Source organism: Typopeltis vanoorti, chromosome 16 (assembly GCF_054136105.1).
Source record: "Typopeltis vanoorti isolate ZY-2024b chromosome 16, IOZ_Tvanoo_1.0, whole genome shotgun sequence".
NCBI classification, from domain to species: domain Eukaryota; kingdom Metazoa; phylum Arthropoda; class Arachnida; order Uropygi; family Thelyphonidae; genus Typopeltis; species Typopeltis vanoorti.
Window position 1 is genome coordinate 45,934,028 of NC_143564.1, and position 26,702 is coordinate 45,960,729.

The 26,702-nt window shown below is 34.7% G+C and overlaps 1 protein-coding gene across 1 annotated transcript; it reads left to right on the plus strand.

Moving 5' to 3' along the window:
• Nucleotides 1-428: 428 nt before the first annotated feature.
• Nucleotides 429-26,167, plus strand: LOC150097995 (uncharacterized). The gene is made up of 3 exons (XM_090406184.1): nt 429-630; nt 12,801-12,872; nt 20,472-26,167. The coding sequence occupies exon 3, from the start codon at nt 20,528-20,530 to the stop codon at nt 25,934-25,936; it is 5,409 nt and encodes a 1,802-aa protein (XP_090262310.1). The 5' UTR covers nt 429-630; nt 12,801-12,872; nt 20,472-20,527; the 3' UTR covers nt 25,937-26,167.
• The last annotated feature ends 535 nt before the right edge of the window (nt 26,168-26,702 follow it).

The following is a 26,702-nucleotide window of genomic DNA, read 5'->3' on the forward strand; positions in this document are numbered from 1 at the left end:
CAGGGGTTGGCTGATTTTTTTTAACAGAAATATTTGATCAGTATTTTTTTTTTTGTCACATAATCCTCAAAATTTGAAACTCCAACTTTCCTATGATCCCCCCCCCCCCAACACACACACACACACTGTGGGTCCTGTGCTGTCAACTTCCACAGATAACTTCTGTGGAATATACTGGCATATATAAAGTTTTGAAAGAAAAGGAAGAAGTATGCAATGTTTTGGTAAAACAGGTATATCAATGTTGCAGATATGCACTAAATGTTTTTTTTTTTCTAAAGAAAACACACACACACACACATATATATATATATTTTTTTTCTTTTCTGTGTAGTAAATCTGAATAATCGTCTGTTTGCAAGCAGTATATACTGCGTTGGGCGCCGCTTAGATTCGTCATGTAAACGAAAGCAAGAATTTTAATAGAAAGCAAGGCATATCGTAAATTGTTATTAATATTTAGTCACCATGGTAAAATCGCAAAGCGTGGTTGTGTAATTTATATAAATTGAGAAAAGTGTTACATAAAAATTCAGCTGATTGCTTGTTGATATAGTGATGCGATGAAATTTACAATGAAACTACTCACGTGTAAATAAACTCCAGAAATCATTTGAAATTTCTTTCGAGGTAAGAAATGTGGACTTCGAATTGAACTTCGCATTAACTTTCAGAAACTCTAATTTATTGGGTAACTAATCTGCACTGAAATATTCCATCAATGCCTGCTGTAGTTATTTTTGTTTTTTTTTGTAAAATTATACGAAAAAAAAAATCCTATTAAGAATGTCATCGTTCTTTTGAGACAAATTGAACAGAAGCAAAGGAAATGTTCAAGCGAATATCATGCTCAAACCTCATAACAATCACATAGAGGAAGGATTTTGTACACCAGACGTACATAAAATATTTTCTTTTGCTAAATAAGAAACTTCATTGAGAGAAAGCAAAGTGTAGTCTTTGGTCACATGTCAGCTACTAGTAATGAATTCCCCCCCCCCTCCCCCGCCGCATTTCTTCCCGCCAAGAAATCTAGATCTTTATCACAGACATTAATAGATGAGATCTAAGCAATCCGTAGATCAGGTGAGGAATTAGAATAATGTTTTTTGGGTTCAAGATAACACAAAGAAGCAAACAGTTTTGTAACCTCCTTGAAAGGTAATTTGGTAGAAGTTGCACTCTTCTGCTAAATCTTGTAAAACAGACACACTAGCCAGAAGGACATATGCAATTACCAAACATAATACACTGGCCTCAGTCTTCATTACTCTGGCTGTAACTCCAAAAACAAAGTGAACTTTTAAACCATCTTGGAAGAGGTTGCTCTTCTCCATCCAAGGAAAACAGTGAAGCCATTTTAGAATAACGATTATTTTCTCTAGTGACAGAAAAGTTATTCTAAAAACAGAATATACAATTAACTGTTTTAGCCTAATAATAGTTAATGGTATCAAGAAAAAATAAACGTTTGGTGTTTATGTGTGAGGAATATGTAATTTTCTTTAGTTTATGATAATGAAATTGAGAAAGGAAAAGATTTTGAGGACAGTGAGAAGGGTCAAAGCAAATAAATATCATTATTATTATGATTAAGGCCTCCATGGAGTCAAAAGACTCAGTGCGGGGGGGGGGGGGAAATAAAAATGAGTGGCTTTTTACAATTGCTTACCATAAGTGCTAGATTATCAAGAAGAGACAGTCCAGAATAGTCATTATGGATATGTGACTATAGAGAATATTGTTGATAGCTCATAATATTTGCTGTGCAGTAATATATTGTCTTGAACATATAATTTTAATTACATGATTATATCAGGACTAGAATATTAACTAAGGCAGAATCAGTGGTGGTGAAAGCTTCAGTACTTGGTAAATAGAAAAAAAATACAATATGATGGAGAAACATGAGACAACTGACACAGCTACTATGCTCAGAGAATTACTAGGTGTTCTAACAATAAGAAAAAAAGTTGAAACTGTTTCTGTGGGTAAGGATTTTGTACAGTATGTACAGAGGAGATTATTCATGAGCAGAAGAGAAAACAAGGAATCAAACTGAAAGTTAAGCAAACTTGTGATGAGGAAGAAAGTGAGAAGTGGTATCACTTCCTCCTCTTCCCTGATCTACATGAGTAATGAAGAGGGCAAGTGAGTAATATACACCTGTATTGTTTTTTTTTCCCCTGGCCTTTTCCCTTCCCCACTTACTTGTATATCTAACAACAAATTATATTATTGCTTACAACCATATTTTACTGAAGTATAGGATTGATTAAGGGTTAGCATCAAATAGCTAAGACTTCCACCTAGCCTATTAAGTATGCAGATGATTGAATGCACTTCTGACCTAATATTCAAACTCTACATTCTTGTGATGTGCTTCTTACTAGGTACTCACTCTTAAATATGGAAGTATCCACCTTAAAAATTGTTAAACGAACAAAGCAGTGACAGAACAGCAAAGACTGAACAAATGAAAATGGGCTAGCAGTTTGGGATATGGCTGACAATGCATTCTGTATTATCTTAAACTACACATGTATGGTAACCATCAAATGCCATGTCAGCTGGAACATTGACTGGTTAAACAAGTCTCATGTTTTTGCCAGTGAACAAGAGTGAACATTGTAAATCAATTACTGGAACAAACTCCATAGGTGCCATTAACATAAGAAACATCACTGGAAAAGAGAAGAATAACAGAATCATGTCAAGATAATTGCTTATTGTTTAAGAAGAAAAGAACAAGTGAGATACATCTAAATCATAACTATAAAACAATATAATCAGGCAACATAAAGAGAAACTTCTTGAATGGCAGGCAGTTTCAATTAGGATGTTGATATGAAAAAATTTCAAATTGGGAAATTAGACAACAGTTCTTATTGTGTCAATGATTATATGGAAGGTTCTATGCGTCTGTGTTCTAGTTCTTTCCAACTGATGGTCGGAGTTGGAACATCCATGCCCATTGTTGGAATCCCACAATGGGCATGGGTGTTTGTGAATGTCTTTAAGGTAGTGGATGGGTTTCATCGCCAGTATATTTAGCTGCATCCATTCTGTTGGTGGCATGAATGGCATGAAAAAGTTCAGTGTTGATTTTTAGAGGTAAGTTTCTGGGTGAAATTCATTTAAAAATTAGAGGAATTAGAGAGGGCAGTAGATAACCATCTAGAAAAAGGAAGATAGTCATGTTCGTTTTTCTTTTTGTGTATAAGAAAAAGAAAAGGCCAGTTCCTATTGGAGACCTAAAAAGCATAGCAGGAAATTAATCCCAGACACGGGCATACATCATCAACCACTCTTTCTCACTTTATTATAAAAAGGCAGGCAGATTACTGTAACAATATCCCTGAAATTCATTCACACCCTCATCTGTCCAACTCTGTATATGAGCTCTTTCCATTTTCTACAACAAGCTGGTCTACAATTGGATGCTTGCATTTTACCATTATCCTTTTGCAATGGCACTGTCATGAATTTCATTGCTTGGCATGAAACTACTTGCTTCATTTATTGGATGCTTGATATGGTTTGAAGTTATGTTTAGTCTCTGGAGCATAGTTTTTGGATTATGTAAAAATATTAATAATAAAAAAAAAAAATAAAAGTTACGAACTTAGGAGCGAAAATACAGGAGGCAAGGTTGAGATGGTTTGGTCATGTGATGAGGAGGGAGGACGAATATGTGGGAAGAAGGGTCATGCAGATGGATGTGCAAGGAAGGCGGAAGCGTGGGCGGCCAAAGAAGAGATGGAGGGAGCTGGTAGAAGAGGACTTGAAGATGAAGAACTTGGATGTGGTGACAGCCCAAGACAGGAAGGTGTGGAGGAGACTCATAAGAAACAGTGACCCCACTTAAGTGGGAGAAGCTGCAGAAGAAGAAGAAGAAGAAGATTAATAATAATAAAAAATATATATTAATAAAAATAGAAAAAAAATAGTTCATAAAACAACAAGACAAAAACAGGAAATGACTACCACTTAGCGTTGAAATGAACGGGATAAGAATAAAAAATGTTTTAAAAAGTTTGAAAATAAGAACCAAACCTTAGAGATTAAGTAGGAAAAGCTGAAGATTACTGACCCAGATAATTGCAAATGTAGTGAAGCTGTTTGCAGGATAAAGAAAAATCAGAACATTCAATAAGTTAAAGAGACAGTCCTAGAAAAGTGAAATATTATTATTATACAGATATCTTCATAGAATTTGAAGACCTGATCATGGAGGGTTTGCACTAACTATTCTTCATACAGTACCTGTCATACTTCGATGACAAAGTAGTCATGACTGACACTGATAACACATTCCATCTTTTCACCATTCTCCAAGCAAAAAATATCTTTTTTGTCCTTGTTAACTTAACCATACTTATATACAACACATGCAGGAATGACTTTCTTGTTATGCACTAAAAATTCTTCTCCATAAATCTTAGTCTCTTTGGAAAATTGTATGTTTTTATCATGTTCCTCTTTTCTGTTGTCAACTAAATAAACTTAGTAATCCACACTTTCAATCTCTTCTCACAGGGAGCAGTCTATGGACCAGTCACCATCTTGATCACTCGCATCTGATTCCTCTCCATCATCCCTTCATCCCAAGAAACTTAGGCAACCAACCCTTGTACACAATAGTAATGTTACATAGCATTCAAGTAATTATTGCTACTCAGATGTTAATTATTGTTAGAGAGAGAGCGAGCGCATACTTCACTTTAGGAGTATGCTCTCTCTGAACTTCAGATTCCTATCCATCATCCATAACTCTTTAGCCTCATCAGTTTTCTGCAGTCCAGTTCTGTTAATAGAATTTACTTTGTAATTTTTCATCTCAAAGTATATAACCTTATCCTTTGCAGATTAAACTGACAACCTTATCCATTGTTCCCACTGTCAGTCTGTTTCTATCATTCTGCAGGATTTCTGCATCATCTCTATCAATTGTTATCCTCCTCAGTTTTGTTTCGTCATTAAGAATCAAGTGGCTGTTTCTGTTAAAAAAATTCCGTTTTATCAAAAATTCATGTACAAATTTAACAGGAGTTGTCCTAGTATACTGCTCTGTAGCTCATCTGAAAGTTGGTTTGGAAATTCTTGTTAATCATGCTTTTATTCAACTTCCAAGAGGACCACTTCCTTGTTCATTACCTTGTTCTTTTTCCTTTCAAACATATATTGAAAAATTTCCATTGCATTTATTTTATGAAATCCTCTTCAGCACTTATGTTTCTGTTATGTTCTTACCTTCTGATTTATTAACCCATTTTTGCAACCTGGTAATCTGTTTCTGGATCCCCTTAATCACTTCAACTCCAGGAAATCCATGTGACTCATTCTGAGCATAGTTGTATAAAAAGAAGGATATTTTTCTCATATGCTTATTACCCCCCCCCCAACAACATCCCAACAAATGATTCTTTGTGTTATCTTGCCCACATTTCCAATGTGTGTCTTGAACGTAAATTTTCTGTCCACCACCAAACTCCTGCATTGTAGGCCTCATCAATACAGTACAGTTTAAAATCTTATGAGCCCTAAATGCATAACTTTTACACACTGCCACACTGAACTGATAACCATTACATTTGCCTATAATATTACTATATCAAATCATCCTGCAGGAACTCTGTCTTTTTATTTCTGTGTTCCCCAGTTTATCACCAGCAAACAAATATATATTACTATGGGCAAACTGAATTGTAGCAAATTAACTACAGAGTCCTGCGGCACATTACTATTTGCCATCATCCACATTATTTCTCTTTCCTTGATTCTGCCCCATCAATATACTCCATTTGATGTTTATATGTTGGTCACTGAACTCAGCTGTCACTTTATTATTATATAAAACTTTCCCCCTTACAAAGCTGTGCTGTATCTCATTATTATTAGTATATCCTATATGAGTCTAGAATATAGCAATACATCTTAAATGAGTCTCTGACTCCATGTTGGGTAATAATATTCTCAATATTATATTTCTATATATCCATTTCCAAAATGAACATATATTTTTTTTGTGCATTTCAGCACTGCCAGTGCTGAAATGCACAATAAACAGACTGGTCATAGGCATGTTACCAATTTCAATTCCCTTGAACTTTCTCATAATACAAAGTCAGCATAAACCCATATCCATATGGGTTTAAATGGAATACTGAGTAGTAAACTGTGGATTCAAATATACAAATATTATTTAATATAATATAAATACAAATATAAAAAAAATGACAGATTTTGAAATGATAATCAAAATGTTGGTAATTAGTAGTGTCAGACTTTGAAGAAAACACTGATGCAGCCAGAGGCATGTGAAACTGTCTGCAAGGACAGAAATATCAGAATTCTATGGTGAAATTAGGAATTTCAAGAGAGGTAGTCATGGAAAAGAAAATATATTGAAAGTTAATAGCAAGTAAGGCAGCATGTACTCTGAGAGAATGTTGTAAAAAGTAAATGTAATATGTAAAAGTAGCTAAATAAAAGTCATGGGAAGACCTTGTAAGAATATAGAAGAGAAATATCAGGAAAGGTGGCAATATGTTCTGAAGGCTATTGAAAAAAAGAGCATCTGAAGAAAAGTACTGTACAAGGAATCAGAAATAATAAAAGTAACATGAAATCTGAAGATAAAGTTATCATAGAAGTTTGGAGTAATTACTTTGAAAGACTGTTAAACAAGTAGTAACAGAACAGTGGTAGGAAATATTTGAGAGGAATGCTATCAAACTACATAATCAATACTTGAGGTAGAAAAGCCATCAAAAATATGAAATGCGGAAAGTCAGCTGAAGTAGATGATATTTGACCAGAAATGCTGAAGTGTGGAGGTATAAATGTTTTACAGCAACTGAATTGCATAATTCAGAAGGCATGGTTAAAAGGTCAAATTCCAAATTATTGGAATAAAACTCTCATAGTACCCATATTTAAAAAGTGAAATAAAACAATGTTGGAATCAAAGAGAAATTTTGTGTACTGAGTATTCCATGTCAGATTTATGCAAGCATACTGAGAAGAGGCTAGTAAAAATTGTGGAAGAGAAATCTGGTGAAGAATGAGCTGGGTTCAGGCCAAATGGGGTAAACAAGATCAGATTTTTACTTTAGAACAATAAGATATCTTGGGAATATAACAAGGATCTGTTATTTAAGTTTTGTAGATCTGGAAAAGGTATCTGAAAGGTGTCAAGAGAAAATGCTGTTCAAAACAATACAGTAATATAGTGGAAAAGGGATATTGAATCTTTGTTTCTTTACTGAGGTCTCATTACTGGGAAGCTAGCCCTGCAAAGGTATTTCTACCACAGACATAGCTCTTTGTTAGAGGTTATATTTCTTATATACTAGTATTAAAATGAAGTGTAATCATAGTTTACTATACTCTAGATTTAGATGGCTATATCAAGTTTTTTCATATTTATCTGGGGCATGATTCTCACCTTAATAAAGAACAATTTATACATCCTAGGAAGTCTGCTTTATGTTATGAGCACTAATGGCAACTTGTAAAGTCAGCTGCTCTCAAAACTTCTTGCAAAAATACTTTTGATGCAAACTTTTATTATTTACTTATGGGTAAAATATAGATAAAAACAAGAATATAATAGTGTGTTTCAATAAGGAATTACTGTGAGTAGGCATATTTAAATAATTATAATTCCGGAATTAATTATTATTATGTGACACCTCCAGGGAGTTCAAAGACTCATCAAGGGAGACTGTGCCAACAGCATCAAACGATTGATCCCCTTCCAACCTACTAATTGTGCTCAAACTTGCTTAACATTTTGCATGAGGCATTAGGAAGAGAGACTCTACCAATCGGCCAACCTTTGTTGGCTATTAATGCACGTAAAATATTATTTATTAGTATAATTTTCACCTGAGTATCACAGGCATCTTCAGTACAAAGCTGATAGAACAATAGCTGACAATTACAAAAGGCGTCACCTAAGTAGATAATGTAAGATAACTAAATTTACGAAAGTTACGAAATGTAATGACCTTTTTTTAGTTATCTTACATTAGCTACTTAGGTGACACCTTTTGGAATTGTCAGTTATTGTTCTATCAGCTTTGTACTGAAGATGCCTGTGATACTCAGGCGAAAATTATACTAATAAATAATATTTTACGTGAGTTAATTCGGGTATTATAATTATTTAAATAAAAGAATATAATAGCTTGTTAAGAATTTATATTCTTGACCTGCATCATAATATACACATTGAATATACACATTGAGTATACACATTGAATGAATTTAAGGAGCAATAGGAGGATAAAATATTGGGGAGGGTATTATGTTTTCTTGTAGACAGATTAACCAGGATGAGGGGCTGTTGATGAACCACAGAAGCAGTGCACCCAAACAAACAGAAGTTTGTGAAAGGCCAGGAGATGCAAAGGAAGATGTGAATGGGCAAATATCTCAATGAATGGCGGACTAGCAATTATTAGGGAGGACTTCAACGATTGGGACACAAATTGGAAGGATAAACAGACATATGGATGAAAGGAAATTGAATATATGCAACTTAAGAAACAACATGTGATGGATGAAACAAAGAGTTTGATTAAGTACTCTTTGCTAAATGTGGAATTTTCAGTAATTATGGGAATTATGTGGAACTACAGACCTTTTGATTATGAGGAAGTCAGGAGGTAGCTAGAAGTAGTGGTGCGATAGTGAGAATCAGTATTAGATTTCATACCTAGAATCAAGAGAGAGAGTAGTGGAAGTTGAAAAAAAAAGGCTGTGTATAAGAAGGGTGACAAACATGGCAAGAAAGGCAAAATGAGATTATGAAAGGAAAATAGCTGGGAGTTGTCAAAAAAGAAATCCTGTAGTTGTAGGTAGCAAGGAAAAGAAAGAAAAAAAAACATGCATGTGCCAAGCATATGCAAACGATGTTCTATTTTCTCTGTAAAATTTAAGTTTTTAAAATAAAGAAAAAAAAGAAATTTTTTTATGTAATTCATCAGCTTTAAATTTCAAGAATACAAGATACAATTGATTGGTAGTAACTAAAATACAAGAGACTTGTGATTGCAATCTCTGCTGAAAAACTGCATCTATAGAAGTACAATTTTTTATTGTTGCTACAGCAAAATCAGCATTCATAGTGAAATTGAAATTCTCTTTTAGAAACTCGACAAGGGCTTACAGATTAGGATCAGAGAAATCAATACTGAAGTTGCCATTTAGAATCACTAGTATTTGATGATAATTTTTCTTGAACAGTGCAGCACTCTCAGTTGTATAAGAAGAAGAAACAAAGTGAATGAAATATATATTTTCAATTGAGTGGTTTGGACAAATGTATGTAACTGTGTTGAGAACAGTTTGTCTGTCAGGCAAAAGACATTTAGCAGCACAAAGTGCCCTCTATAGCTGTAGGTATCAAGCTGTAGGTAACAGCTTGATACCTACAAACATTCCTGTCATTTCTCACTAAATAATATCGAGATAGGGAGTAATAACGTATACACTATTGTTCTTGTTTTAGTGTACTGCAACTCCACTGGTCTGTTGACAATCTTGCTTTGCTTGCTCCTCCAAACTTCTTTTGGAGAAGCACTGCTGGTTGCACATTTTTCAGTCTATGATGAAAGATCTTGTTACTGCAGTGGATACGATGTAGATTCCAGTGATATCATTTAATCTGGACAAGGTGATGCACACAACTGCTTGTGGTTCTTTTCATATTTGCACACAACTGAATTGAAAGTTCCTCCTTGATATTTATGAATGGTTATGGCACAAACTGGAATGAGGGGGGACGTGTTCCATTTAGCTAACATTGTTTTATTGTTATTCAAAAACAAACTGGCCGTGCATTGTCTGATCAGAATAAGAGCACCTCTTATTCTGATCAGGCATACTGGGCCTTATTTCTTGGCTTAGGGAGCCAACTGGCAGAGCATTTGGAAATATGATTCAAAGTCATATGATGCTGGATATGCAATCTTCAAATTCAATGCTTGCCAGTTGACCTAAAGCTCCATTTCCTAATTCATCAGAAACATCTGTATTCATTGTGATGGAAAAATGTATGTGACTTGAGAACAGTTTGTCTGTCAGGCAAAAGACATTCAGCAGCACAAATTACTGTGAAGCAATTTGCGGGGCCCTATGAACTTCTCACAACTAAGGGAAGTTCATAGGGCTGACTGCTGGTATCTAAAACAGACATTTTATGTAGCTTCTGTCTTACATGGGCTTCTTACTCTGTGCTTTTGCACCTAATGAGAAGATGTCTTGAGTGGCAAAAGTCAACTTGTTTTCTGATAAGTTAAACACTGAGCTATTATACCAATTTACAGAATGACTGCGAAGAAACAGTCCTGTAACTGTCGGCACGAAGACAATCAGCTTCTTCTTTAGTCATGAAATGCAGATTCAATCAGGTCTTTTTGCAAATTTCGAACTTCAAGCCGTGATTAATTTTGGTGAACATGGTGAAGAAAACGTTAGACTAATGCATCACTTTGTTGAGCTCATGCCACAGAGTGACCTGGCAATACGCTGTCTCATCTATTTATACAATGAATTTAAATTTTTCAGGAAATGACAACGTATATTAAAATATTAATTAAAAAACTTTAATCAATACCTTCCTATATAAGATAGGTATTTAAGAGGAGATCTTTGTCAACTTTCACCAGCACAAGCTACTCCCATGTATAAACAGATGACTTTAAATTTTTCAGGAAATGACAATGTATACTAAAATATTAATTTAAAAAATTTAATCAATACCTTCCTATATTTCGGCAATTTTACACTGCCATCTTCTTGGAAGATCAAACTATGATATGTGCACGCAGGCATTAACAACAAGCAAATCAGGCTGATGAAGGGAACTGAAGTTGGTCCTAGAGTCCTAAAGGTGTCCCCTAGCAGACTGAATTGGGTTGAACTGATGTCCTTAGGATGAAAGCTTCCCAAATTTGGGGTAGTCTCATGCACCCAAATTTGTTGAGGTTTGGGAAGTTTTTTTTTAGAGCTGAAGCTGATTCCAGGAAAAATGTTTCATACTTATATTTGCCATGGTGTGTAGTAAAGTGGCTTTCTTCCAGCATATTCTGTAGTGGGTATCTAGGGCATGGTCAGCAAGTCCTGAGTGGCCATATTGGTGAAACCAAATGTAGTCTTTGTGTTTGGATATTCTGATATTAGCTGTCCTGCCTGTTTGGCCATAGTAGGACAGTTTACAACTGCATGGGACCTGGTATACTCCAGGTAGGTCTAGGGGAAGTGTCTGGTCTTTGGTGGAGTGGATAAGGGATGCCAATTTCTTATATGGTTTGTAACAGGTAGTCAAGTCATTTTTTTAGCACTTTTGTTAGCTTTTCAAACGTGCCTTGGATATAAGGAATGGTGATAGATTTAGTGTAATCTCTGTTATGGAGGGAGGGGGGGGGTTGTTGACTGGTTTTAATATTTTTTGAATTTTTTTGGGGTTATAGCCACTGGCTAAGAAGGTGTTAAGGATATGGTTGGTTCAATAGTTAGGGCATTGTTATCTGAAGAGATTAATTTAGCCTTGTTATATAGGGTTTTTATAATCCCATATTGTTGTGTGTGTAGGAGGGTGATTGCTGGTGAATGTATCTACCTGTACGGGTTGGTTTTTTGTAAACAGAGAAAGCCAGGGATCCATCAAGCTGGCATGTAATCAGAGTGTCTAGGACAGGGAGATTGTTGTTGTTTCCCTTTTCCAAGATGAACTGGATTCTGGGGTGTTGATTGTTTAAGTGTGTTAAGAAGTTGTGGAGTGTATCTAAACCATGTGGGCAAATAGTGAACACATCATCCACGTAGTGTAGCCAAACAGTGGGTTTTTGTGGGGCTGAGTTCAAGGCTTTTTCTTCAGAGGTCTCCATAAAGAAGTTGGCCAGGAGTGGAGAATCCATGGCGGTCCCCTCTGTCTGTTTGTAAAATTTTCCTTACCAAACGAAATAGCTTGAGTTCATGGTGAACTGAAACAGGACTGAAATATCAGGAAGAAATTTGGCTTGCATGAGATCTAAGGTCTCTTTGGCTGTTTATACATTGGAGTAGCTTGTGCTGGTGAAAGTTGACAAAGTTCTCCTATTAACTTTTTCCACTAAATTAACATGCTGTGTTATTTGTTTTAACCTTTCATGAACTTGAGATAACAGCTTGACACTTGTACTGATTTTGTTGATGATAAACATTCCAATGTATTTAAACAAGGTTCTGTATTGTTGTCCATCTTCATACGACAGTAGCATGTTCTTGGAGATCGAAATTTTTAAGGCTGTATTAACTGTTATACTGTCAATAATGATTGCTGTCTTTTCTGACTAATTACAAGTTATTCTCTTTATATTACTTCATGACATTTCTGAATATTGGTAGTGTTTTCTGGGTTGGGGAAGGGCACAGTAGCTAGAGATAAGGAACAATGCATCCATTAATTGCTTTTGCCCTTGTGCTCATGCAACAGTTGCATGAGCCAACTCATTGGAATGCCACCCCCCTTCAATTATCTAACATATTACATTACAGAGTAAGTTCTCTCTTTTTATGGTTCATTGTGCAGTCATTAAAATTCTTAAATTAAAGTCAACTGGTTATGTATAAAAATGCTTTTTTTATCTTTTTATTACTGGAGGTTATGTTATGTAGGAAATACTAAGAATAGTGAAGAATAACAGAGATAATGTATAGTTTATTTGCTATGAGATGATAAGTTGAACTAATAGTCAAGAACTAAACAATTTTTTTTATTTTTTTATTTTTTTTTTAAATATTTGTAGGTAATTATGTCAATTTTGTGTAAAACTTCATGAAATTTACAGGATGAAATTAGATTGTTTATATAGATGAAGGTATGTCTACCTGTTTTATTTTGTGTGATTTAAGCATTTATTTTTCTTGGTTGTTTCCCTTAATACTTGTTTTCTTTTTTATTGGCAGTATGTTATAGTATGTGTTGTGTTATGATTGCCTTTTTCTTTTTTTTCTCTTGAAAGTTTCTGTTTTCTTATATGTATAATGTTTTGTAATCTACTTAATGCAGTGTCATGTGACTGTTACATAGGTAGTGGTTTTCTGGAATTCACATTTTTCTTACCAAAAATGATGAAAGAAAATCACTGCATTTTGAATTTTTAAAATCGGTCCAGTAGAACTTGAGTTGTTGCAAAATGAGGTGATGCTGACTAGTCACATGCTGTTGCAAACATCACTGCTTTAAGGCAATGACAATTACTTCCATCATCTAATTTTGTGACATACATGTTGCGAGTGTACTCCATGTAGAAAACTTTTGTAGAGATGTTTCGCATCAAAAAGATTATGGAAGGATAACATTAATGAATGCCGATGTTGGGAAGTGACAGAAACAAAAACTGTCATTGAATTACGGAGTGATCACTTTACAAAGGGTTCATGCAGAGGACCTAACAGATAATCTAATAGATAACAACACCAAACGAACTATTTTATAAAAAGATGTTTTATTAACTTGCCTCTATTTTGCTGAATTTCAAATCAGCATCATCAAAGCACAACACAGCATGTATATGGAAACAATACAATTGTAAAAGACAAAAAATCTAAAGTCCTATTTTGGCACCCTCTAATGTTGTAAAAAAAAAAAAGTATTACATGCTGATATCGTTCATGCAAGCAGGTTCTCACTGATGTGCTTAGGCAACATTCTTCGCACTTTTAATCTTTTCCTGTATTATCCGAGGTAAAAAAAAAAAAAAAAAAAACATGGGAAGAAAAATTCTACAAACAGATTAATGCTCCTGCTATAGGTTCCCCCCCCCCTCTTTCTCCCTTTAGCAAACTTTTACATAGAACACTTTGAAAACAAAGTACTTACCACAGCTACATACAAGCCCCTAGTGTGGTTATGCTACATTGATCATGTGTTTGCCATTTGGCTCCACAGACAGCACGAATGTATCCATGTTGTCTTTCATCTACCTAAACAGCCAACACCCCAAAAATCCACTTGACAGTAGAAAAACAATCTAACAACTGTTTACCTTTTCTTGACACATTAGTCACCTGCCTTTCAGATGGACCACTATCTTTTTCCATTTACAGAAAGGCCCCCCCCACAATCACCTCATCATCCAGCCCAACAGTATGGTTTTTTATTTTTTTATTTTTATTTTTAAAACACTTACACAGGAACTAGAGCCATTTGTTTTAATGATACAGCTCTGTCCACAAAACTCAAATGTCTGTGCCATAGTTTCTTGGCCAACGGCTACAGTTCCTACGAAATAGATAAAATACTACATAGCCCCATTACTTCTCCCTCCTCTAATCCTTGTGAATGTAACATAATGCAGAACTTAAGACAGTAGCAGGAGGGGGGGGGGGGAGAACCAGGCCTACTGGCTTGGTTGGCCGAGTGGTTAGTGTATCTGCTCCCCAGCCAAAAGGCCATGGGGTTGAATCCTGCCATGGGCATGGATGTTTGCGATTGTCTGTGAAAATACTAGTGGTGGTGGTTGGCGTAGTTGTAGTTCGTTGGAGTTGGTGAATTGAGTGGTAGAGATAAGAGTTATAGAGTAGGTGCCCTCCCTCGATGAGTCTTTGGACTCCTTGGAGGTGTCACATAATAATAATACACAGGAACACAACATTACTATTTATGTTCCCTATGTCAGAGGTACATCAGAAAAAAAATAGCCAAATTACTAATGAAACATGGCCTTTGCGCCACATTCAAACCTCGTTAAATTAGCAACTCTGATCCGCTCACCTGAGAATAAACTTCACCCTTTAGCACACCCTGGAGTGTATGAAGTTCCTTGCGACTTGGCCTCCTATGGCCAGACAGGAAGATCTGTTAACTATCTATCCCAATGGCTTTAACAGGCCTTTAAGGCCCACAACCTTCCAAGCATGCTTGGATTTCATAACCGAAATACGAGGATAGAATGGTCACTCCTATGCCTCAAGGTATTCTTGGCTGTATCCCTGTGTGTTCAATGGTCCGGTTTGCCTGCTTGTGGGATGAAAAACACCAGATAAACTGGCGGAAAAAACCCTACTGCCCGCACCCAAGACCGGCTAACTTGGCTATGGCTGAGGAAGATCCTTCAGCTCTTCACGTCTCCGACGGGAATCGAACCTAGGACACTCCTTCCCCAGGCATATGGTTGCGAAGCGCAAAGCCACTAGGCTAACCGCGCGGACTAGATCTGTTAACATCTGGCTATAATATTTTAACAATGAAACTAACTGAATGAATTTTGTTGCAGGTAAACTTGGGCACTCATAAAGTTTCCATACTGGTATCTTCAGTATACTGCTTTTGCCACCAGGAGCGCTGCTGCTGATTTTCTTTAAATAAAAATGGCTTCAGTACAGGAAAAAGCCCAATGTGTTCTGTGGCTAGCAGAAACAAAATCTCCAGTTACAGTTCAGAGAATGTGTAGGGCACAGTATGAAAAGACCCCACCTGATGTCAAGCTCATTAAGCCATAGAAGACAAAGTTTTAAGAAACAGGTTTAGTTCATAAGGGTACAAGCAGTGGCAGATTATCAGTTTCCGAGGAGACAGTTCAAACTTCCTTCACCAGGTCAACGCAGAAGTCGTTTGAAATTGTTTGTGTACAAAGTCCAAATTGTCCAGGAGATAAAGCCAGATGATCGTCCAAGGCGTGAAGAATTTACTAACCTCATTTTGAACCGCATCAATGAGGATAATGATTTTTTGTAGCGTGTTTGTTTGTTTCTTTGATGAGGCAACATTTCACGTGAGTGGAGTAGTCAACAAACACAATGTAGGGATCTATCTGGGGATCTAAAAACCGAGAAGAGAACATATTCAAGCTAGTCCAAAACTCAGCGTGTGGTGTGGACTAATGCATGATTGAGTGATTGGCCCTTTCTTCTTTCTTGAAAAAGAAATTAATGGAAATGTGTACTTAGACATGCTCCATAATTATGCCATTCCCCAGCTACAGGAGATGCAACCAAACATTAGCTTTCAACAGGACGGAGCTCCATCTCATTGGTCTCGTGACTTTTTTTCTATATGTTATGCATTGAAGTCTAACTTTGTGTTCCATTTCAAGTATCCACTGAAGAGTTATAATATATTATAATCAGGGTAAACATTTGTAGACACCCTGTACATTCGCTACCATTATTATGGCAAGTCAGGCCTGGCAGACCACACTTTAGACACCTCTTCACACAGGATTAGATGGAAGGAAATTAATGTGCTATTAAGAAGTCGTTACAGATCCAAAAGATTATTTTTTGAGTCAGCTATGGCTGTAAAGAATTCTTCCATTCTGAATAAATGTGGTTGCATTAATTTGCCAAAAATTTTTGATATTGTTATTTTAAGAGCAATTTACATTTCATTTCAAAATATTTTTAACAAATCAATTTGTTACAATTGATTTGTTTCACTTACTCACTGTCACATATAAATGTGACAGTGAGTAAGTGAAAAAAGCAAGTTAATAAAACATATTTTTATAAAATAGTTCATTTGGTGTTGTTAATACTGTTAAATATAAGTCATGAATCATGCAGAGAAGATATATAGTGATTGATGTGATAGACACTGTGAGAATAGATGTAGATGAACTGGAGGTGCTTAGGATATTAATATCAATGTCAATACAGCCATTGGACTGGATGAGATATTGGCCCATATTTAAGAATGTGTGATACTCAGCTGAGTCTCTGATAAGGTTGCTTTAAGACTCATCTCTAGCAGGATACCAATGGAGTGAAAAGAGAACAAAATAGTTTCATAACATAAAATGAGGTTACAAAAACAGAGAAAAATCTTACAAGTGGCTGTCAAGATACTGTAAAAGTCATTTTCTTGCTCATACCTTCCTTATGCAGCCTCCAGGGATGGCCTTTTGTTCACCCCTATCTCCAGTGATTCCATGAAATTCTCATCCACATTAATCTGGTAATTACTCCTTACCAACTTTTGTCTTAATCATGTCCCCTTCCTCCTATCCACTAGGCTCTGCAAAATTACATTTGCTCAATCTGTCTTCATACTCCACATTCCAGAGATGCAAAACCAACTTAGTTAATTTTCTGAACCCTTTCCATCAACTCACCATTCTTTTAAAAATCAGTTGATCAAATCTGTGCACCACTGTACCTTATGCAGCGTTATCAAAGCCTTGTGCAATGATAACACCCTGAGACAACACCTTACTTCTATATGTCAGTGTTCCCTGCATCATTTCCATAATCCATATTGTCCTCACAATTTTTATAGGAAAATGTCCAAAAGATTTTAGGTTATGAAGCAGAACAATTTTGTCCTCTTTCCACTCCTTTGAAACTTGGGCCAATCTAAGACTCATATTAAAAAGATAAGTTAAGGCTGTTTTTAACTCCCTGGAACATTCCTTCAAGACACGTGGTGATATACCATCACATCTTATGGCCTTTAAATTAAAGATTCCAAAAAATTATATTATTGATTTAATCCTTTATCCAAGTGTAAGCAAACAAAGTTTGCACCTGAAGTAATTTCAGGATTGGGCAACTCATATATAGAGGCTCATGACTTCACATCACTTGCCTTAGTATCCCATAATGCAAACTAGATATCCTTATGGACATGTATGATGCTATGCATTATGGGAAGGGGATCACTACCCAGACTGGTTTCGACCTTTATTGTGGTGTCATCAGTGGGAGCCAGACCCAGAAGTGATACCAAGGTTGAAGCCTGGGTAGTGACCTATCCCATAATGCAAAGCATATATCGTTACAGACATGTACGATTCTATGCATTATGGGAAGGGTCACGAACCCTCAGCCTTTTGGCTGGAGAGTGGATACGCTAACTACTCGGCCAACCAAGATCAAGTTTATTCATTTCTCATATACCTTCTGCTCATTCACCATCAGTAGTCCCCACCCCATCCCCCCAACTACTGCCCTTTAAGTTCTGCATTATGTTACATTCACAAGGGTGGAATACTTTAATGAATTGCTCATTTAACATCTCTGCTATATATCCTCCTTAATGGTTATCATTCTACTATTATCACTGACCAACATCATTCTTCCTTCTACTGGCCACTTATCAAAAAATATTCCATAGGATTTCTTTTAGCCTCATTTGCTAACTTCTGCTCATGTTGCATTTTTACTACCTTTACCAAGCAAGTCACTTTCCTTGCTTACTCTTTGTCTCATGTAACTGGTTATTTCCACTCATCTTGTGCTGCCTCCATATGCCCTTTTCTTTCATATTACATGCTTCACCTATCCATTTTACACCTATCTTATTTAATCTCCCAACTTTTGGATTACACTCAGTCATTGCCTCTGCCAGATAGTTCTTGCGTACGGACCAAGCTGCACTGATTTCCTTCCCATAATAATGAATTCACATACCTCCATAAAATTAATGCATACAGTAGAAATCTGTTATAACAAGAGTTCAAAATATTTAGAAAAATAACTAGTATTGATCATTATAAAACCCTTTTTTTTTTTTATCATAACATTCGTATATTATAACAGGAATTAAAGTAATAGAAGAACAGGAAATCAATCTGCAGAACATGGCCAAGGAGCATTAATTTGGTAGCACATAGTGAACAAACTCAGAGAATAAAACTGAATGAACATGTGAAAATAAACATACATAATTTATTTAAAGTAGCTGGTCAAGAGCATGCCACTAACATTTTCCACTGATGCACTGTATAAAATGCATTTCAGATATTGGTACTGAAATGAAAAAGTTTGTACACCCATTTTCTAATCTCTCTATGCATTTTAACAGAAACCCTCAAAATCTTTTGCAAAATAATTTTTCCAAATCAACACAACCACATGCTGCTCACTTAACTGTTTCCATCAGCGTTTATGAGAGATAACCTAATGATATCCTCCTTTTATTTACTAGTAGTGAACTATTTACAATTCTTATTTTTTTGAGAATAAACTGCTTTGAGATTTAACCTTAATTTCCTTTTTAACTCCTGTTCATGTTCCCTCATCTGATAGGTTTAATCACAGAAGATCAAGATCCAAATTGGTTACTAACAGTGTTCCTGTTAGTAACTGAGAGTGCTTTTTATATTGATTGTGCCTACACTTATTTTGTCTTATATTGCTTCCAAATCCAGTTCTTTTTCTTTTTTAGTGAAACCCATACAATGGCAAACAGAAACCCAACATGCAGCTACAAATATACCCACAGAATGTTAGTTTTCCACTTGTTTATTATGATTCAAATATGATTCACATGACTATTGCATTGTTTCTCCCATTGATATTTAGACATGTTTTTGACTAAAGGTGAGGTAGCCAGTCTCATATGAAATGGAAGGATTTTCCCTTTGGATTTTCATCCCTCTAAAATAGGCAAACTGTTTTAGAGAGATGAAAACCTAAAGGGAGAAATAATGGTGCTTTATGTTCTTAGGTATTATGATTTGGTAATGTTAACCATACACTAATGATTAGAAGATTACAACATTTTTTGAAATGACATTGAAATAGTTCCACATATCATTTGTCTCTCAATGTCAAATTTGCTGATACTACCTTTCTTCCTGAAGCATAGTTTTTAAGCTTTACATAATCATCAGCTCTATAGTTCCTCATATAATCTTTCTTTATGAAAATATCATTGCCTTTTACTGTCTCTCTCTTGAAAACCTTACGATCACTCTTACTCACTGTGGAGGGATTGTCAGTTTATGCAACACTGTGTTATTAGATGTTAGCACCAAATTAGATGTTCCTTATTCTCTTGTGTTGCCCATCACATACTATTCAAGCCAGAAATTTTTTTTTTTTTTTTTTTAATAAAGAACTGACTGGGAGTTTTGAAAAACACTCCAAACTGAGTCCAGACTCCCTACATATCTAAAAGATTAAGATACTGTTTTACGCCAACATTTTAGTGAAACCCGTACAATGGGAAACAGAAACCCAGCATGCAGCTACAAATATACCCACAGGATGTTAGTTTTCTACTTGTTTATTATTATATTTGATTTTAATGATAATGCTCTCTATGAAAAATAAGCAACATTAGATAGATATTAGTATCAAGGTGGGTCAAGTTAGGTCAAATGAGAAAACTAGTGTAGAGATCAAACACGAACTTTTCATAACACTTTAATCAAGTTAGTAGTCTCACTTCAGGTGATGCAAATCATCTACAACCTAAATGTCTTTGCTTGTTTGTTGTTACTATGCTATATTTTCCTAATGATGTCACTTGACATTGAATGAATGGATAATTAAAAATTGAATTCAGCTAACTTTGAAATCTCTATTATAACAGAAAAAATTCATATTTTAATAATAAATGTGCTTCATGGCAAAGAAATGATTTTGCTGATGCACTTATTGGTCTATATGTGATTATACATATATTATTTGTTTAGAAATGTTAGGGAAAAAAAAAAGAACTATAGTGGTGTGCTTTCTCTTTTTGATAGGATCAACAGGAGAATATCAGAATACTTTTTGTTATGGTAATACAAAAGATGTGGTAATGGAAGATGTTAGCAGATTAAAAAAATTATCTTCATCTTTAGACAAGAATGATAATACCATCTTCATTCAGAAAGAGGGAAGAAGTAATGTTTCTTCAGAAGACTGTGAAAAGGTTGTTCAAGAATTATTAAGATTAGGTAGTATTCAGACTTTTGAACCTCCTCAGTGTTCGTTTAAAGCTAAAGATGCTGGTAAAGATCCTCGTCCGTGGATATGCCCAATATGTAATTTTCCATTCAAATCAAAGTTTAATCTTTCAGAACATGTTCGTTTTTATCACATGAAAGGAAGGGTGCCATGTAATAAATGTCCTGATACATTTGAAAATTCATCGCTTCTAAGAGATCACATGAAACAACATGCAATTTTGGATAAAAAGTGTATTCATTGCCGTTTTCAGTTTGATTTATCAAATGAATGGAAAACATCATATGAAATGCACTTGGATTTTTGTAAACGAAGACCCAAAGATTCTTCATCACTCTCTAAATGTGATAGCCTAACTTCACCAAAGAAATTTGCAGAAGATGATCAAACTATTTGTGAAAATGATGACCATTCCTGTATTTCATCATATTGGAAATGTATTCAGTGTTGCTTAAAATTTGAAGATAAAGAATCATTTGAAAACCACAGATGTGCCACTACAGAACTTCTGGTAAATCAAATAACAAATAACACTTTGAGAGATTCAGACTGTATAGAATCAGATTCAGAAAATTCAACAAGCTTACATAATAAACAATTTTCTGGTGCAGTGGAAAAAGGTAACACTCATTTCCCCTTTAGTCCTCCTAAGACACATACTTCTCTGATTCATGATAAAAAGAATAATTCCTGTGATGAAAATCAGGAGCAAAACAAAAAACCTAACCAGTGTGTCAGCAATCATTTGGTAACATCTACAGTAGTTTTTTCTACCAACCCAGTATCAAATGCAGAAATGTTACCAAAAAATGCATCTAATATGTCAACACTTTCACCGACTGCTATCAACAATACAGTTAAATCAGAAAATGGTAGAACTAGCTTTGTGCAAAGAATTGAGGATATGAAGGTCGCACCTGCTCATGATCAACATAAGGCACAGCTGCTTAGGACATTATCTATGCCAAAATGCTGTTCAATTACTGATACAGAAGAACTATTGAAGACAGATTCACAAGCAAAGCTTGCACCATCTTCAAGCCACATTGAAACTGCAGGATTAAAAAATTACGATACATCATTCTCTGCAGAAAGATTTCAAAAAAGTTTCAGATCAAGTTTTCATTTAAGTGAAAGTGAGCAGAATATTTGCAAGCAGTTAAAGAAAAATGGAACAACTAGTTCTATGGATATTGGTAATACAGATGAGTCACCATCCAAAATGATAGATTTATTATCTTGTAATCTGAATAAAACAATCATGTCAGAAGAAATGGAGATATCTAGTACTTTTGAAAGAGTAGAAGAGAAAGAAGAAAGCAGAATAACTTGTGATCATGAAAATAAAAAAGCAGAAGAGAACAGTGCAGTCCAAATTAATCCTCATGAAGCAGATGAGATACCATCAAACCTAGAGAGGCCGAAAGCTTTACATTGCGTTAAAATGGTTACAGATAAGGATGCACTTGTTTTTATCAAAGCTGAAAACAAAGCAGAACAGGAAAGTATTTCTGACCTGAAAACATTGAAATGTGCAGAACTGCTTAAAGACAGTACTAAATTATTTCCTCTTCAAAACGAAAATGAAGCAGAACGGACATTAGAATCATCAGCAAATTGTGATACTGAAGTAGATTTTAAACAGACCAAGAATAATGAACCAGATAATTCTGAAAATTTCATAAAGTCTTCAAATAAACTCATTCATGCTTCTAGAAATAGTAGTATTTTTAATTGCTCAAAAATATCTAAAAAGCTAGTCTCTAAAAAACGAAAACTGATGCAAATAAAAAGGGGAGAAACTGCTGATGAGAAAAAAAGTATTACTAATATGAATACTGTGTGTACTTTTTCTGTATTAAAACAGCGCAAAGTAGTTCCAAAAATTCTCAGTTTTGTTGATAAAAATAGTAAAGATCACAATCAGTTGTTATCAGATAATGCTAAAGTAGAGCACACTCCTTATTCTGAAAGAAAGGGTAATTCATTATCTAATAAAAAGAACATATTTGAAAATCATGAAGATGCCAAAAATAAGTTCAAAGATACCAGTAGGACTAAAAAAAATGTTTGTGAATCCATTTTAAAAGTGGTTTCTGGTAGCGATAAAATATCTGTCATGACGCGTACAAAAAAACGAAAACTGATGCAAATAAAAAGGAGAGAAACTGCTGATGAGAAAAAAAGTATTACTAATATGAATACTGTGTGTACTTTTTCTGTATTAAAACGGCGCAAAGTAGTTCCAAAAATTCTCAGTTTTGTTGATAAAAATAGTGAAGATCACAATCAGTTGTTATCAGATAATGCTAAAGTAGAGCATACTGCTTATTCTGAAAGAAAGGGTAATTCATTATCTAATAAAAAGAACATATTTGAAAATCATCATGATGATGCCAAAAATAAGTTCAAAGATACCAGTAGGACTAAAAAAAATGTTTGTGAATCCATTCTAAAAGTGGTTTCTGGTAGTGATAAAATATCTGTCATGACGCGTACAAAAAAACGAAAACTGATGCAAATTAAAAGGGGAGAAACTGCTGATGAGAAAAAAAGTATTACTAATATGAATACTGTGTGTACTTTTTCTGTATTAAAACGGCGCAAAGTAGTTCCAAAAATTCTCAGTTTTGTTGATAAAAATAGTGAAGATCACAATCAGTTGTTATCAGATAATGCTAAAGTAGAGCACACTGCTTATTCTGAAAGAAAGGGTAATTCATTATCTAATAAAAAGAACATATTTGAAAATCATCATGAAGATGCCAAAAATAAGTTCAAGGATACCAATAGGACTAAAAAAAAAGTTTGTGAATCCATTCTAAAAGTGGTTTCTGGTAGTGATAAAATATCTGTCATGACACGTACCATATTGGCAAAGTCAGTTCTTCCAGACTATGTAGTTGTGTATCACAAAGGAACCATATGGAAGTGTCCACAATGTAAGCAACATTTTCCAGAGTTTGATTTAATTCTTTCTCATTCTGTTAGGTGTAATACGAAGCAGTTGCCTAAAAATCTCTCATCTGAAAATCATTTGTTTATAGTTTGCATGAGTTGCTTTAATAAATTTGAAAATCTTGGAATGTTCTTAAATCATAAAGAATTTTGTGTATCTCGGAAGACATTTTCCATGAGCAATATAATCTCAGAGAACTGTGATTTTCAGAATAATCCAGATTCCAATCAGGATGACATAAACACTTGTAAAGAACCACAGTACAATAAAAAAGTATATTGTATCACATGTGGCCTCTGCTGTCTAGATATACAAACCTTTGATGCACATCCTTGTGAAAATTATCTCCTGCATATGAGATCATGTATCGTTCTTTTGCACAAGCTTTCTCCTAATGAATTAGTAAATGGGCACAAAAAGCAATTAAGGTTCACTGTGAGTCACATTAATTCTGAGGATTCTCATAATATGAAAAATGAAGTCTGCCAACAGATTTCAGCTTTAGAAGCAACACAATCATGCAATGATACTGCAAACAGTTTCAAGACTGCCAAAAATTTGCAGATATGTAAAGAGAATAATAACAATAGTTTATTGTTAGTTGCATCTGAACAAGATAATTTGAAGCTGTTATCTAGTGTCCATGAAAACAACAACAAAACATCATTAATAAGTAATAAATGCACATTATGTCAAGCTATCTTTACATCCAAGAATGCTCTGTCAACACATATTATTTCACATTCAACACCTGTGCCTACTGCTGCAGCAGATCTGCTTAAGCAGTCTTTCAAACATCCATGGAGGTGTAAAATTTGTTCCAACAACTTTGCTACTCTTGTTGATATGAAAAGGCATGTGTGTCATTCTCTTTGTAGTACTGATATAGAAGACAGCAGCAGAATGAGTGTGACTGATAATTTAGTTAATATGAATACACTTAATCAGTATTCTAACGTTAAGACAGAGTCTCTGTCAGATACTGAAAATTCATTTCTGTTTGTTGACAAAAGTGTGCCTACAAGGCTCAGTTTTTTGAAAGATAGCAGTCAATCTCAGGTTGTTTGTAATTGGTTGTGTAAATTATGTGGCATATCATTTGATTCATGTTTACACTTAAAACATCATGAGGCCTCATTTCACCAGTATACCTGCAATTCTTCTGTTTTTATTGATCACCATCAAGAAATAAATCCTTTAAACCAAAATGAAAATAACAACAATAATGGCATTGTATATATTCCCTCAAATGTACAGCAGCCATCACTAAATGGAAAAGATATTAAATGTAAAATCTGTTTTGAAAATTTTCAAGATAAATACAGCTTTCTAAAGCATCTAAGACTTTTCCCACTTTGCAGAACTGCCTATGTGAATCCAACAGTTGATACTTGCTCGTTACATCAAGATGAATTTCAAACATACAAAAAAAAATATGTGAAAAGCCTGCAATCACATGATATCAATGACCATAAATGCCTTAAACCCAGTATAAACTGCACAAAGAATGTACAAGTTCAAACTACTGTTTCACACCAGCCATTTTCAGAAAAATTTCAGAGGACAGCAATGTTTTCAAAACAAAAATGTCAATTAAATAACCCTATGGAATTAAATCACAAAGGACCTGCTACTATAAATTTAATTGTTGCTAATAGTGTGTCACAGAGTAATACAGTAATGGCTTCTGATTCACAAACATCATTTTGGAATACACAGGAAGAAAAAAATTCAAGTTCATTAAATGTGTTACCATCTTTTGTTCATGTCCCTCCACTAAGCACTCTCATGTCAGCATCTGTTCCCATTGTTCAAAAGGTGTCACTATATCCACAGGTTTCTGCTGGCACACAGATGGTTTCAACAACAGCTGATTGTTATACAGCACCTGTAGAACAATTTAATAATTTTTCAAAACATTCAAATCAACAGGAAAGTTGTTTTGTTAATACACATGAGCTTCCAGGAATACTACCTATAATCACTAACGTTATATCCCTAAAATCGAACACGTCCATTGCTACAAGTAACAGATCCCTTAGCTCTGTGCAAGTGACACAGACCACATCTCTTTCTGATGTTACTAACTGTGATGGATGGATAGTTTTATCTAAGCATAGTGATGAGATTTTGACTGCTGATACAAGTACAGATATAAAAAAATATGTATGTTCTAAGTGCTACCGGTCATGTTTTACATTAGAGCTATTCACAAAACATTTGACAGAAATGCATAAAGTAGATATAAATAGAATACTCAAACTTTCCCAGCTCCAAGATCGCACACGTTCAAAAAGCTAGCAAATATGAGAATTGATGGTAGTCTGTTTTATTATCTTATTGATTGCTTATATCTAAATGCATATTTTAAATTAAAATTTTATTTATATATTTTTGATTACAACAATATAATATGCACTAATATTAAGAATAGTTTGAATAATTATTACTAAAATGGCTCTGTTTATTCAATTTGAAGCAAAATATTGTAGTTATGCACTAAAAAGCAGACTGTTTCATAACGAAAGACATTGAGAGTGTAATTATTTTTTATTATATTAAAATATCACAATTTTAATTTCATAATATAAAGCTGATGTGAAAATTGAGATTGCAGTTTTATGATTAATGCTTTCATGCTACCACCGATGACAATTATTATTCTATTACTGCTGATTTGTTATTTAAAAAAAAAAAACATACACATACATAGATATATATACACATACATATAGAGAGAGATGTTGAAAGTTTATTTTTCACTTGGTTAGACTATAATAAATTTAGTTTAATCCTTTGTCCAAGTGTGAGCAAACAAAGTTTGTGCCTGAAAATATCTTCAGGACTGGGGTAAGGTAGTACAACACCAGGCAACTCGTAGCAAAGGTGGACCAAGCTAACATCATTCCTATCTCAGTAATGCAAAACCATAATGCAAAACACATCTCCTTGTGGATATGTATAATGTTATACATTAAGGGAAGGGCCACTACCCAGACTAGTTTCGATTCGACCTTTATTGAGGTCTCTTCAGTGGAAGCCAGGCCCAGAAGTGGAGATACCAGGT